At 46.6% G+C, this 16,324-nt stretch overlaps 1 protein-coding gene across 3 annotated transcripts in view; it reads right to left on the minus strand.

The window, feature by feature from the left end:
• Positions 1-247: 247 nt before the first annotated feature.
• Positions 248-16,324, minus strand: part of LOC103590680 (rho GTPase-activating protein 10) — a 209,160-nt gene continuing 193,083 nt past the window's right edge. The window contains exons 14-17 of one of the 3 annotated variants that reach the window (XR_550495.1): positions 13,247-13,396; positions 11,901-11,992; positions 800-1,285; positions 248-530 (exon numbers count right to left, since the gene is read on the minus strand). Coding sequence is in view for 1 of the 3 variants with exons in the window: in XM_008572972.1 (XP_008571194.1) it covers positions 1,197-1,285; positions 11,901-11,992; positions 13,247-13,396 (331 nt within the window). In the remaining 2 variants the exon portion in view is untranslated. The other 2 variants (XR_550494.1, XM_008572972.1) reach the window with 2 other exon arrangements.

The following is a 16,324-nucleotide window of genomic DNA, read 5'->3' on the forward strand; positions in this document are numbered from 1 at the left end:
TGAGAGGAGCTGCACAGTGAAGCTGGTCAGGAGGACTGGCCTCAACAGCACTGATGCAGCTCACGCACATGCCACCAGGGGTAGAGCCACATGCCCTGCTGAGAGTAAGCAACCTTCCCATTAACAAATTCCACCTGTGTGCACCAACATCCGAGGAAAATGAATTTCCATGCACAGGCTGCCAAATCATAAATCATTACAGAGGGAATGAATTCCACAATCTCTTCCCCCCATTAGGACAGACAAATCAAATAGTAAATTACGTTTTATTTCATGTACAGAGACCATGGGGAGTCTCAGGTGGTTGGAAAACAGCACACAGGTGAAGAGCACCAGCAAGAAGCCTGTTATAAAAACGCCAGGATGCTCTGTCCTCCAGGTAGAGTGAGTGTGGGGTCCCCAGGGTGGCCTTGTAGGTAGGAGCAGGCTTGAAAAGAGCATCTTTCTGCTTCGCTCTGGGTTGAGACCAATTCCCCCGGCCCCAGCAGCAGCCCGCTCCACACCACGGCGACCAGAGCCAAGCACGCGCCCTTTTTTATTTCATGTACAGAGACCATGGGGAGTCTCAGGTGGTTGGAAAACAGCACACAGGTGAGGAGCACCAGCAAGAAGCCTGTTATAAAAACGCCAGGATGCTCTGTCCTCCAGGTAGAGTGAGTGTGGGGTCCCCAGGGTGGCCTTGTAGGAAGGAGCAGGCTTGAAAAGAGCCTCTTTCTGCTTCCCTCTGGGTTGAGACCAATTCCCCCGGCCCCAGCAGCAGCCCGCTCCACACCACGGCGACCAGAGCCAAGCATGCGCCCTGCAAACAAAACACTGTGAAGAGGAGCAGTTCCCTTTAAAATCTCAGCAGCAGGTACACGGGGAGGAATGGGATTCTTCATGGGTCTGGTGGGGTGACTGTAGGGGGTGGGGGCTGCTGGGGTGGCAGAAGGCTGCCCTCCTCTCCTTCTATAGGCTGGATAATTAAAAATCACAAGTCCTGATGCTTGACAAAGGAAAAGTCCATTCTATTAATCCCGACATTCTTCTGATCCACAAATCTATACAGTTCTGTGTGGCATGCCCCATCCCCCTCCCCCCAGCCCTGGAGTGCCAATTGTGATCTGTAATTCCGAGTGTGGAGATAGGTCATGGGTGCAACTCGCAGGAAGGTCCTTGGGTGGCAGGGTCAGCATGGGGCCCCTGCAGGCCGGGAGCTATAGCAGCTTGACGTAATTCTGTGGAATCAGTCCCCTCTTGCCATTCAGAGTCCCCTCTAGCCAGCCAGGTTCCCTCGAGGTTTGCACTGAAAAGGAAGAGAAAATACTTTTTACCAAAATGCCCCCAAGTACCTGACTCCAGGGTGTTCACTGTACCCCCATGTGTCTTAAAGACTCAGCCAGGGAGTGGGCGTCGAGAATGGGGCCCATTTCTGAGGTGCACAGTCACAAAGTCTGCACAAGGGTAATTAACAGGCTCTGCCCCTCTGGACTGGCCACCATAATCCTCATCTATCTTCCTGTAGCAGCCTCCTGACTGGTCTCCCAGCTTCCAGTCTGGCCCCTTCCAATCCACCGTGCACACAGTTGCTCAGGGGACTTTCTAGAACACAGAACTGATCACATCATTCCCGTTTCAAGTCAATGCCATGCTTCTTATTGGCCTGGTGCACAGGCACCTGGGCACATAGCCCTGCCCATCTCTCCAGGGGCCCTTTACATCTACTAGCACATCATCCACGTCAACTGCCGTAAGTCATCCAGAGCAATCCCAACTGGGACTCCAGGCCTTTGCACGTGCACTGCTTCTCTTTAGAGACCCAAATGGATGTCTCTGGGAGTCTTCCTTGACCCTTCTCAGCTCTTACAAGTCTTGTAGGCATTGTCTGGGCACAAGTCTGTCTCCCACACTAGATGAGAAGCTCCTGAAGACAGGCCTAGGCCTTACCTATCTGGGCACAGTGCCTACTTCACTGAAGGTGTCCATAAATACCCATGATGGTACCTAAGAAAATGACTGCAGGCTGGACAGCAAAGGGAACAGATTCAAGCACTCATCACTAGGGTTCTGAAATCAAATACAGAAGCATTTAATAACCCCCAGCTGTGGGCGGGCCCCAGCTCACATCCTCGGCCACGACTGGGAGCAGGGGCAGCAGCCATGTGCATAAAGGAAAGGGGTGCTGTGGGCTAGCCCCGGAGACCAAGCCAGGAGCTGGCTGTGAAATGCAGCTCTGAGCACAACCCATGCGGACTATTTTATATCAAAAACCAATACACACCTACACGCACATAACACAAAAGTTTCATTGAAACAATGCTTACCCTTATTATGTGCAATGTCCTCTTTCTTTATTCCATTATATTTTGAATGGTGATTGCAACTCAGCAAATTGAGTTCATGGCCCACTAATGTGTAGCAATCCACAGTGCCGAAGACACTGACTATCCAATTCTAACTGTCCTTTTCAACAAGGTAACCATTTATTCTTCCCTCCCCTGGAGGAAATAAGCATACATTCCACTGTCTGCGCTATGTGGCCTTCTGTTGCTTTCTTATGTTCCACCAAGGTCTGGCTTCAAGGCCCCTGCATAGCTGTTCCCTCGGCCCTAAGTGCTCTTCCCCGCCCTTGTACCTGGACAGCCACAGACTCGTCCTTCAGATATTAGCATCCCTCCCTCTGGGACTCCTCCTGACGCTCCTCCAGACAAGGTCAGGACCTCAGGTACACACCTATACATTGTGTGTATGTGTGTAACATGAGAGCATATAACATTGTCAGACAGGATTATTTAATGAATGAATACACAAGAATCAAAGATGTGCTCTCAAGGCCATCTGGCAGCAAGTAACCTTCTTCACTACCTCAATGACCTTTACCCTAACATTGTTCCTCAGAGCAGGATTTTTAAAGGCTTCACACCTCACTTAAACACCTGGGCTGGCAATGCCACCAGTGTGCAGCCACCATCAGGGAAAAGGATTGGATTCTATGCAAAAGGCGCCCTCAGCGTCTAACAATGCTGAGATCTGAATAGAAAGGGGCCCAGGACTAAAGTCGGAGGCCTAGAAGAGACTCCTGGTGACAGCTGGAGGCACCTGAGAAATTATTTAACCCTTTGAGCAGGTTCTTGACCTGCAAAATGGGGTTAGTGGTACTTAGCTTGCAGGAGTGCAGTGAGGAGTCAATGAAATAGTTTGTTGAAAAGCAACTTGCACACATTCAGTATTAACAAAAGATAAGCTGAACAGAAGAGAAAGGAAGGTGATATCCCACAAAGCTGGGGTCAAAGAGAGGCTTGAATGTGGAAACCAGGGCCAGGCCGAGAATTCTGCACCACCCCTAGCCACAGACATCCACATCCCCATTCCCATCTCCTCAGCCCTCACCTCCCAGGAAAGTAGGAGCCAGCAGGTAGAGAATTGTCACTGACTTAGGGAGGAGACCAAGGGGACTCCTGCAATACCCAAAAGCCTGGGAGTGGCCAATAGCTGGCAGTGGGTGAGATGCAAGAGTCTGGAGCACCAATGGCTTGGTGTCCCCAGGCACCATGAAGGTGGCTCAGAGACCACCGATGAAGACTGAGAGGGTCTGCTCCCTCTCTCAACATCTGACCTCTCTTGGGAACACCAGACCTTAAAGTATCCATCCCAGGCTCCTCTTTACCCTTAGTTTATCAAACTGCTTCCTCCAGTGGCACTGTGATGGTAACTGTATGTGTCAACTTGGCTAGGCCATGGTACCCAGATATTTGATCAAACATTATTCTAGATGTTTCTGTGAAGATCTGGTCAATTATTCTAGGTGTTTAGATGTGACTAACAGTTAAATCAGTAGACTATGAGTAAAGCAGATTATCCTCCATCATGTGGACGGGGCTCCTCCAATCGGTTGAAGGCCTGAACACAGACTGACTTCTGGCCAGCTGCCTGCCGTGGGTTGGAACTGCAACTCTTCCCTGGCTCTCCAGCCCGCTGGCCAACCCTGCAGAACTTGGCTTTGCCAGCCCCCCAATCACGTGAGCTAGTTCCCTGAGGTTTCTCTCTCTCCCCAGCCCCCCACACAGACACACACACATGTGCACACGCCCTACTGGCTCCCTTTCTCTGGACAATGCTCACTAATACAGGCCATTTCAGGAGCAGGAGAGCACTTCATTTTGAAGATTCTGACTCATAGACAGTCAGTATAATGGAAATGAAATGGGTTTTGGAATCCCCAAGGTCCTGGCTGGAACTCTGGCTCCTTAATGACTGTGGGACCTGAGATGATTTACCTAATCTCTCATAGCTTCAGTGTTCATTTCTCAAAGAGGGTTAACAACAGCTCACTTAATGCAAACATCAAAATGAGACAATTTACATCAAAGAAATGCCAGGGACATGCCACTTCCCTGCCCTGTCCAAGGCAGGGAAGTAAATTTAGTATTTCAAAAGCAAAACAAAAGTGCCTCTTGCCCATCATTCATTCATCCTGGAAATACTGAGCACGGGCTACGTGCCAGGATTCGCAATCCCTCCGAAAGGCTCCCCACCCTTGCAATTCCCCATCAACACCCAGCACTCCAGTCCTTTCCTGCACGTCACTGGGCCTGGACACCATGCTCAACGCACCTTGGAGATGAGAAAAACAAGGTATCTTCATTTCACTGCTTCTTAAATAACTTTCCCTCTTGAAAGTTCCATAGAATATGACCATGCTGCTGCACCAAACAGAAATTTAATGAACACTTAAGCCAATAAAAATAACCCAAAATAACTCACTTCTGGTTAACTAATGCAATTTAGATTTTCATTGCTGAACTGGCAAAGGGTAGAATAGATAATAACTGATGACAGTGGTAGGACCCTGGGGGTTCCCAGCTTCCTACAACCAGAAGGTGCTGATCAAAAGTCACTTGGTGACTGGAACAGTCTCAGTGTCCTGCTGTCTTAAAAGGTCCCAAGACTGTGTGAGGATTGAATCCAGGCACTCTGGTCTGCAGAACCAGAATCCCATTTCTTTTTAGAACAGACTTTGTCTTTCCAGAACATCCTGATCACAGCTAGTATTAAGCTGAGCCTGCACCCAATCAGTGGTGCTGGCCCAGAGCACCCAGACACCTCTAAAAAGAGGGAGCCAGAGAGGCACATGAGACAGGAGAGAGCCAGGGCCAGAACCTGCACAGCAGCATCCCCTTCTCCCAGGAGAGGCTATTTTTATTCATGTTATTTTAAAGGAAAACTTCAGATATCAGCATCACTTAGATGAGTGTCACTTAGGTTTCTGGTACTGCATTGTCAATACTTCTGGAAGTCCAATCTTTGGCCACATGGCCTCAGGCTCCCACAACACACTCAACCCAGCAGCTGGCCATGAGCAGTGAGGGCCTCCCTCCTCCAGCTCCCTGACCCACACCTGCCTCAGACACCTTCATGGAAAAGTGGATCTGTTGGTTCATTCATTCATTGATACGCCACCCAGGGCAGGGGCCCGGTGCTGCAATGCTGCTCTGGCAGGCACAAGGGATCTGACCAATGCTCGAGAGCAGCCTGTGTGCATGGCGGGGTGTCTGCTTTTCCATTTTTATGGGCAGGAGTGGTGGTCTCAGCTTTTGTCATTCCCCATGTGCTCTTCCCTGTGGGTTTCAGTCCAGGAGCCGTGCTGTCCCTCAGCCAAGAGCCCTGGCCAGCTGAGACAGACAACAACACAAATGCAGTAGGACCAGCCTAGGGCAGGGACCCTAACTAGTGCTGAAGAGCAGCAGACCCTTCCACCAAGGCTCCGAGTGGACTGAAATAGGAATGGGGAAGTGAACTAAAGACAGTTTCTCCTCACTACGAGGATGGACTGCCACACAGCCCAGTCCCCTGTGGGAACGGAGCAGGGCAGTAGCTGCACGATTCACTGCAGGAAGCTGGGACAGCTCCTTAGACACTGCCGTGACACACAGGCAGACGTGCAGCATGCGCTCAGCAAGCTCTGGGGAGCACGACCCATGTGCCAGGCACCGTGGGGGGCTGCAGCCACAGGCCCTGTCCTGCCACTTACAAGCTGGTGACCTCGGGCGAGTTGCACATCCTCAGAAACCTGATGAGGGATATACCAATGCTCCGTGGTATGATGTTTTTTAAACTGTAGTAAAATATATACAGCATAATATTTGCCATTTTAGCCATTTTCAAGTGTATAATTCAGTGCCTTTACCTACACTTACAACATCATGCAGCCACTGCCACTCCTCATCTCCAGAACTTTTCATCATTTCCACCTGAGACTCTGCACTGGCCAAGCAGTATCTCCTCATTCCCCTCTCCTCAAGCTCCTGGTAACCTCTATTCTACTTCATGTTTCCACGCATTTGCCTAGTCTAGATATTTCATATAAATGGAATCATATAATATTCGTCCTTTTGCGACTAATTTATCTCATTTAGCATACTGTATTCAAAGTTCATTCATGTTGTTGCATGTGCCAGAATTTTCTTCCTCTTATGACTGAATATTTTTTCATAGGTACCCTCATATGAGGGTCATTCAACAAGTTCATGGAAAGACAGAATTAAGAGATAATACAAATCTTTCTATGAACTTTTTGAACTACCTTCATATGACTTAGCCAGTTGTGTCGGCTTCTGTCATATGGCTGTACTTCATAAAGTTTATGGAAAGATTTGTATTATCTCTTAATTCTGTTTTTCCATGAATTTTTTGAAGTACCCTTCTGTATACCACACTTTATCTGCTGATTGATGAACATTCTGTCATATGGCTGTACTTCATAAAGTTTATGGAAAGATTTGTATTATCTCTTAATTCTGTCTTTCCACGAATTTTTTGAAGTACCCTTCTGTATACCACACTTTATCTGCTGATTGATGAACACTGGGTTGTTTCCACCTTTGGACTATTGTGAATAATGCTGTGGCGAGTGTGCGTGTACAAATGACCTGTTCAAGCCCCTGCTTTCAATTCTTTGGGGTAGATATCCAGAATATATCCAGAAATGGAAGTGCCGCATCGTATGAGAGGTCTGCGATGACTCTTTGAGGCAGGTGCTGAGGTCCTACCTTCCACGTCGTCTACACCCTCTCGCGTTCCCACGGCATGCACGGGGCTCCCACTTCTCACATCCTCGGCATCACCTGTCATTTTCCATTTTGTGGATAACAGCCATTCTAATGAGTGTGAAGTGGTATCTCATGCTTTTACCATGTCATCATGATTTATCATCCCATAACAAAAGGGACATTGGAGCTAGTACAATAATAATTTTTGAGAAGCTATCTCTAGAACAGAATCTTGTACTCAGTTGTATTTTTATCAGCATGATATAAACAATGTACGTGGCATATATTTAAATCATCAGAGCATCATCAAAATACAGTGAATACCAGGAATGCACACCTTGGCCATATGGTGGCCAGTGTCCGTGGGCTCTGTCCCAATCCTGGCCTCACACCCCTCCCTGCCCCAAAGGTGATCAGTGGCTACAATGTTGTTTCTCATTCTCTGACCCCAGCTACAGTTACCATACAGTTCTATTACACAAATACACATTCCTAATATACTACTTACGAGGGTACTTGAAAAAGTTCATGGAAAGAGCTGTATTATTTTTTTCCATGAACTTTTGGAAGTACCCTTGTATTCTGCTTATTTCTTAGCTTAAACAACATCACCTTATATATACTCACCTGGCACTTATTTTTTTACTTAACATTTTTTCTACGATTTCCCTTTGTTAGGAATATATCTAGAAATAAAACTGTTGCATTGTGGGGTCTATACATGATCAATTTTCCAAGATAATGCCAAAATGTTTCCCAAAGATTATTCTGGGTCTATTTGAGACCTTTAAAGTTTAATCACCAGAGGCTTTTCAGGATTAATCTGGGCCACACCTGCTCCTCCAATAATCATGAGAGATCATGTCTGCACGTGGAAGTCAACAAAGAGCCTGCTGAGAGTGGGTGAGCTCCTGGAAATCCTCCTGCCCCAGCAGCTCACAGTTCCTACTGGACAGCCCCAGGGAGGACAACCACTTTCCACCTGACTAAAGGGTCTGGCAGCGGCAAAGATGCCTGTCTGGAAAGAGAGCAGGACTGACTGGTCACCAGTGAAATGCATTTCTGGGGTTCCCCAGGCCCACAGAAAAGGGAAAGTTCCGTCTGGCAGTCATGGGAACTTCAGCTGACCTAAGACTTTACAAACACAGCCCTCCCTAAGGGAATACTGTGGGCATTTCCCCAGAATAGCTAAGCATTAGTGTGTCTACTACAGAAACAAATCTTCTGCCTACAATTTTAACTTATAACTTAAGTCCAAGCCCACATGACAAGAACAAAATGCAAGAAACAGTTATTGAACTAAATAATTACTAAAGACCCCTTTCCCTTCCACACTTTGGCTTAGGATTGCTCACTGCTGTAAATATTCCAAACCACATAACTACTGACAATGTGGCCCAGGAGTCATTCTGACCTGGCTTTTGTTTTCTCCAAAGGCCACTGAATGCCATAAACCAATTTCCTTTGTTTCCTCTATGAGGAACAAAAAGGGACTGCACTGCCAGAGCACCTGTGAATGCTGGAAGATTCCAGACGGATAAGCGAACATGGGAAAAATGTCTTGGGTGTTTCAGGGACATTAAGTATTGCTGGTCTGAAGAAAAGGAGTGTTCTCGGAGACACTCCATGGGCTGAGTTGCAAGTAGTGGCCACCTGGAGCACTGCCTGGCTCCACAGAAGCTGAGGTCCTGTGACCTGACAGTCTGTCTGGCTCTGTGCCAGTCGTCAGAAAGGAAGACCCCACAACCATTCGAGGAAGGTCTTCACTAGACATGTTCTGAGCAAGCACATGCTTTTTACTAGCAAAGAGATGAACTATGCACAGAAGATGAAGGTGCAAACACACACACAAGAGAATAAAACCTGCTTGAGGGCCTTCAACCTATGTGCCCTTTAAAGGCATTCCCTAAAAAACAGCAGGCCTAACGGTGTCAATTCTGAGTGCTTTCCACTATGCTTCTCTGAGGAGCTACAAAAGAACTGGGGAGGCGCCTGCAACACAAGCAGCTCACACAAAATGAGACGCTCACACACTTGAGTAGCGAGAGAGTGTCAACACATCAACAAGGCATTTTTGGAGTAGCCGGCTGTGGGGGAGAGGCTGAGAGCTACCAAGACCCCAGGGGTGCCCCGGCCTGCCACATCCAGACAGAGCTGGAGAGCAGCGCTACAGAGCCCTGGATCTGAGGGAGACACGACTTGGCTCAAAACCTCCACATCCACGGTATATCACGATGCGCTCTCCTGGCACAATTGTCTGTGTGTATGTTATGGTGACAGAGGAATGATCTTGCTTCCACTCCAAGAACAAAATCTCTCCACCAAGTATAATTCTGTTGTACACAGGGTTTTGTTGTTGTTTGTTTTCTGACACTACCAGGAATCTCTGGCTCTCAAGAGCACACATCACACACATACAGAAATCTATGCTAAATGAGGCAACTTGCTTTCTAAAAACCAATCGTCAGCCAATGCTGCATTACTGACAATACACCACTAGGCATCATGTTGATCTGTTCCACATATTGCAAACATTCTGGCTAATCAACCATTCCATTCCAAGCACCTAAGGATTCCACTGCTTTCCCAGAACTCTTTAGGAGAGCTCCACCCACACACATCACTGTTTCCACAGCAACCAATGAATGAGCGGGACTGGGGAGGGAAGAAATTGGGGGTGAGGGGGATACATACACTGAACTATAAGAGAAATTTCTGAAATATTAAACCAGGTATAACTCCTAAATGCTTGTGTGTGAATATTAAACACTCAACAATCTACATCCTTGTTTCAATATGCAAAGTCGATACCCATATCTGGAGATTCACACACTGTTCAAATCAGCAAAAATGTAAAGTGCAAGAACGGTAAGGGAATTGCAAATCAAATTTTTCGAGTACAGTGCTCTTCTCTGTTAACTCAGATCTGTCAAACCTGAGACACTTAGGAGGCTTGGTCAGGGACTCTGGGAGAACAACAAAAACAAAGGATGTAAACCAGGAATGTTTCCTAACTCCAGAAATATTTCTTACTAACGTCTTTACATCATAATAGGTGACCTGAATGAAGACCCAAGAGTTAAAAAGGGGTGGAGAATAATCAAGACTGAAGCAGAAGTGGTATTCCTGCCATCGACAGCCCCTGGCATCAGTGTCTGTGAGCCAAATGGATCAGCTATCTCCTGCCCAAAGCATCAGGGCAGTTGTTGCCTTCCCAACAACTTACAACCAGTGGCTGCTTGCTCTGTGCTGTAGATTTTCTGGGTGAAAATATATCCTACTGCAAAGCTCCCACGAACACTTACCATCTTCAAAAATTGCTCCTATGTCAAAAGATAATTCTGAGCTGTGTTCTGCTTCACACGGATACACTGCTCGAGCCTTCCGATTGATGATGCTGAAAGTGGAACAGGAAAGACACAAGAATGTGAAAAACTGGAAGAAAGAAACCTCACTGTCCCCCAGCCCCCATTTCCCATCTCATTTGTATGTCATCGGTGGGGCAACTCCTTCCAAAAAAGAAATTAGCAGGGAAGTGAACATCAGGAAAAGTCGCAGCACATATAAATGATGGGTTTCAAATTCAATGCTTTCCTAAGGGAGCCTCTCTCAGAAGCTCACTGAACCACTTCACCTAATTCTCCTCCCTGCCTGGTGGGATGCCCTTTCCTATGGTGGGCATTGTCAGAACCACAAGGCATGTTTATTTCCTCCACACTTCAGTCTGTCCATTAGGAGAAGCCCCAGCATCTGGAGGCAAAAGCCAGTGGTATAGGGAAGAGGCACACGCATGTGACACAGGCTCACAATGCACCACGGACCCAAATCCATCTGCATGACACCTGCTCCTCACACCACTGGGGAAGAGGCTTGCTGTTCTTACTGGGTCTTCTTGATTAAGACCTTCTTGCCNGGTTTTGTTGTTGTTTGTTTTCTGACACTACCAGGAATCTCTGGCTCTCAAGAGCACACATCACACACATACAGAAATCTATGCTAAATGAGGCAACTTGCTTTCTAAAAACCAATCGTCAGCCAATGCTGCATTACTGACAATACACCACTAGGCATCATGTTGATCTGTTCCACATATTGCAAACATTCTGGCTAATCAACCATTCCATTCCAAGCACCTAAGGATTCCACTGCTTTCCCAGAACTCTTTAGGAGAGCTCCACCCACACACATCACTGTTTCCACAGCAACCAATGAATGAGCGGGACTGGGGAGGGAAGAAATTGGGGGTGAGGGGGATACATACACTGAACTATAAGAGAAATTTCTGAAATATTAAACCAGGTATAACTCCTAAATGCTTGTGTGTGAATATTAAACACTCAACAATCTACATCCTTGTTTCAATATGCAAAGTCGATACCCATATCTGGAGATTCACACACTGTTCAAATCAGCAAAAATGTAAAGTGCAAGAACGGTAAGGGAATTGCAAATCAAATTTTTCGAGTACAGTGCTCTTCTCTGTTAACTCAGATCTGTCAAACCTGAGACACTTAGGAGGCTTGGTCAGGGACTCTGGGAGAACAACAAAAACAAAGGATGTAAACCAGGAATGTTTCCTAACTCCAGAAATATTTCTTACTAACGTCTTTACATCATAATAGGTGACCTGAATGAAGACCCAAGAGTTAAAAAGGGGTGGAGAATAATCAAGACTGAAGCAGAAGTGGTATTCCTGCCATCGACAGCCCCTGGCATCAGTGTCTGTGAGCCAAATGGATCAGCTATCTCCTGCCCAAAGCATCAGGGCAGTTGTTGCCTTCCCAACAACTTACAACCAGTGGCTGCTTGCTCTGTGCTGTAGATTTTCTGGGTGAAAATATATCCTACTGCAAAGCTCCCACGAACACTTACCATCTTCAAAAATTGCTCCTATGTCAAAAGATAATTCTGAGCTGTGTTCTGCTTCACACGGATACACTGCTCGAGCCTTCCGATTGATGATGCTGAAAGTGGAACAGGAAAGACACAAGAATGTGAAAAACTGGAAGAAAGAAACCTCACTGTCCCCCAGCCCCCATTTCCCATCTCATTTGTATGTCATCGGTGGGGCAACTCCTTCCAAAAAAGAAATTAGCAGGGAAGTGAACATCAGGAAAAGTCGCAGCACATATAAATGATGGGTTTCAAATTCAATGCTTTCCTAAGGGAGCCTCTCTCAGAAGCTCACTGAACCACTTCACCTAATTCTCCTCCCTGCCTGGTGGGATGCCCTTTCCTATGGTGGGCATTGTCAGAACCACAAGGCATGTTTATTTCCTCCACACTTCAGTCTGTCCATTAGGAGAAGCCCCAGCATCTGGAGGCAAAAGCCAGTGGTATAGGGAAGAGGCGCACGCATGTGACACAGGCTCACAATGCACCACGGACCCAAATCCATCTGCATGACACCTGCTCCTGTCTGTCCATTAGGAGAAGCCCCAGCATCTGGAGGCAAAAGCCAGTGGTATAGGGAAGAGGCACACGCATGTGACACAGGCTCACAATGCACCACGGACCCAAATCCATCTGCATGACACCTGCTCCCCACACCACTGGGGAAGAGGCTTGCTGTTCTTACTGGGTCTTCTTGATTAAGACCTTCTTGCCCCCACCCCCAGGATGGCACACCAGGCTCAGCTTCTCACCACGTTGTCAAAACATCCTCTGAGCCCTTGTGAGGAAAAGGGCACATGGAGGAAGGATGGAAACCATGTTTGGGCCAGATCCAAACCAAAGCAGAAGGAAATGTCCCACCTCACTGGAGTAGGGAAGCCACTGATAGTATGAACCACCCCAGCCACTTCCCAGGTGGAAGGGCTTGCTGAAGGCCAGCAGCACCTCTGTCCTCTACAGAACTGGCCACTCAATGGCCATGTACATTAATATTTCCAGTACCCAGCTTGCCTTCCTTTAACACAAAGAATGTGCATTGTATTTATGTGCAAGAAGTTCTTCCAAAATGAGTAGTTTCTTAAATACACAAGCAGCACCAATAGGACAGAGCAGGTTCAAGCAGGTCTCATGGAAGGCAAATTTCTCCAGAGAAAGTACTTGCTACTGAACCGAGGCACAGCCCCATACAAGGCTGTAACTGTTATCCATAAAGTACAGAGCACTGGGGAGCCTTTTCCAGCAGAGAACACTAGAACCTGCTCAGGGTTATCAAGCCCCCTGTGTGTGCTGCCACCGTGTTCCACATCATACTCCAAACCACATACCTTTCAGGCGGCTTGTCTGCTACGGTGGCAGAAGAGAGGGGGAAAGGTGACAACTGGGGTGAAGGAGGTGTAACAGCTGGGTTGCAGCTTGGTGTGATTGGAGACTGTGGGTTAAGCCACTGGACCATAGATGATCGGGTCTGGCTTGGGCTAAAGGTGGAAGTTTAAAGGACAGGATTAACAGCACAACAGCCACAGAACACCAAAAGCATGCCATCCCAATCCTAAATGGCTAGGAGGCTAGCTCCCTTCTCTCTCCACGCAAGCAGTTGTCTGCATCCTCCCAAGACTGCAGCCCAAATACAGAGGCCAACAACCCAAACACCAGCACACAACCCAAAACTGGAGATATTGTACACATCGTACTCCACGTTTGCAGAGAAGATCCAATTTTGTCCAACCTGGCACCATATTAGTTCACTAATTAGGAAACCAGAATCCAACTGCTCAAAATAGTGGCTTGGACTTTCAAGGTCTTCATTTTTTCTGCTTATAAGGAAAGTCACACAGGAATCTAGAGTCAAGCCCATAACCCGTAGATGCAAAAGATCAACACATGGACTTTTAATGTTCACAGCTCTTTTATCCAGTCATATCCACGTGGCAACTCAGGAAAAAATTTCCACTGGAAATCAGGATTCCTCTAGAAAGGTCAAAAGACTAGCACCAAAGGGAGAAACAAACAAAAGTCTTTGGTGACCTGAGCATTACTTAATGTTTCCAAAATTTAAAAAAAAATACTTAATGGAAAGAGATCAATGAAAGACTCCCAGAAGGACCTCTGCACATGGAGGGAGAGTTCTATAAGTATGTGCTGATCTGAATTATTCAATTAGGCTTGTGACTATGGTGGATGAAGTTTACTTTAAAAGCACAATGCTGAAAACCTCTCAGTTCATTCAGTTATTTTCAACACATACATATTCACTGTCTGCTACGCCCAGGTGCTCTTCACCTCAAATTCACCCTCTTCAGCTAAAACTAGTTTCCATGAGCAGTTTCCCTGTCCTTCCACATTCCTGAGCATTATCTTTGACTCCTCCTTCTACAGCAGAACTAACACTACATTCTGTCCATTTTTACTTCAAAAGAGCTCCCAGGCTGCTGCTTTCTCCTCTTCACCAGGACAATGTTCCACTCTTCACTGCTCCATACTGAGCTACCAGTTTGGCCTCCTGACCAGCCCCCGGCTTCATTCCTCCAGCACGGCCATGCTCAGCAGCCGCAGACCAGGTCTACCCACTCTGCCTCCCCAAGAACTAGTGTGCTCCTCCACCTGCCGCGGGGCGCCCCAGCCCCAGCAGCCCACCTGCCTGAAGACAGCGCTGCTTCCTGGCAAACCTACGCTCCTGGTTTCTCCTCTCCTCAAGGTTCTCTACCACCTCTGCACGCTCTGATCTTTCCCTTCCTCTGCTCGGCTCTAGTCTCGCCTCCTCCAATACTCCTCTTTTGGCCTATCTAATCCACAAACCTTCCTTGAAGGCCTATCACATAAATAAATGGGAGGACAGGTTGGTAATAGTTATTCTCTGATGGTTTCAGGTATTTCTCTTGCCTCTGAAGCAAGATCAGGTCTTTCATTCTTTTTGTAGACCCTAGAAAGCCAGGCAGAGTGCTAGAGACGTAAAGCCTTCAACCAACATCTGAGCAACCAATTTAGAAGTTCTAAAATGAAAATGTGATTTTACGAATCACGTGTATTATTGACCTGGTGGATATTTAACACATAGACAGTTCCCTATCTTAAGGGAGGAGGAGCATTTAAGAAAACATTATTCTTTGATAACTTATTTATAAATCCTCTATCCAGCCATTCATTTTAATAAGACCTATCATCTCAAGCCAAGAAACCCATAAGGCTTAAAGAGATCTATATCACCAGCCACAAAAGTCACTCAGTTCTTGAGCAGAAAATGAACCCTCACTAATCAGGAAGGGACAGGAGAGGAAAGGACTAGCTCTGACAGGGAATGTAAGACCACAGTTAGCTACACAATTGCCATTTTATCCCGCAGCAATTACTCAAGGTGCTTGGAGGGTGGTGTTGGTGGAAGATGAGATGTTTTACCACACCCCCATCAACCTTCCCAGTCATAAAGAGTCAGGTGGTGACACGGTGGCCATCCATCCGCTTGGAGGGAGGACATCTACAGGATGGAGATAAGGTAACAATATGACTATTAAAAACGAAGATCACGCATTTTTTAACTATTACCTACTAACCCTCACTGTTTTTGTTTTTGTTTGTGAAGGAAAAATAGCCCTTAGTTTTTGGAAAGTGAAAGAAGTATTGGAATAACAGATGCAGAAGGTCAGGGCCTGTCCCTTAGCTTGGCTTTTCCATCTTGTCTCAAAGCTGGAACTCAGAATCAGCAATCCTCGTCCAGGGTCAAACTCTCAATGTGTCTTCTGTGATCTTTTTTTGTTGTTCAACGTATATAAGGGTACTTCAAAAAGTTCATGGAAAAACTGAAGTAAAAGATAATACAAATCTTTCCATGAACTTTTTGAAGGACCCTCACATATGTTCTATGTAATTTAACACTAAACGGTTCACTGAGTTATCTTCCCATTTAGAGTAAAATGTCTGTATTTAAGTTCCTGGGTTTTCCCTACAGTATCTCAGAAGCCTCAGCCAAATACTTTTTCTTTGGAGCTCAGAATCCCACATGGGCACAAACACTGTGAGCTGGAATATTCACAAGAGTTAGCAAAGCAAGTCCAGAAAGTCTCTAGAGATGAAGCAGTAAGTCACTTGGAGAATTGGAAGCCCCATAAAAGAGGAGACCCATGTAGCGAAACAAGGTTTGGGAAACAGAGTCGAGTAGCTGCTTGGACAGAAGAAACTTTTCACAGGCTTGTCCACTGGGAGGCTGTGGGGATGAGGCAAGAAGTGAGTAAATACATATAGTCAAGTCATCAGATGAGTTCACACCTCTGCCAGCAGAGGTCAGACAATGGTCTGGTTCATAGGTGTCTCCCAAAAGCCAACTGTCCAGATTTTTAACGCAAAAAATTTTTATCATGAGCTTCACTATATAACCATCTCCTACTTGCCAGAATTTGGGTATTTTTTTT

Source organism: Galeopterus variegatus, unplaced genomic scaffold (assembly GCF_000696425.1).
Source record: "Galeopterus variegatus unplaced genomic scaffold, G_variegatus-3.0.2 Scaffold857, whole genome shotgun sequence".
NCBI classification, from domain to species: domain Eukaryota; kingdom Metazoa; phylum Chordata; class Mammalia; order Dermoptera; family Cynocephalidae; genus Galeopterus; species Galeopterus variegatus.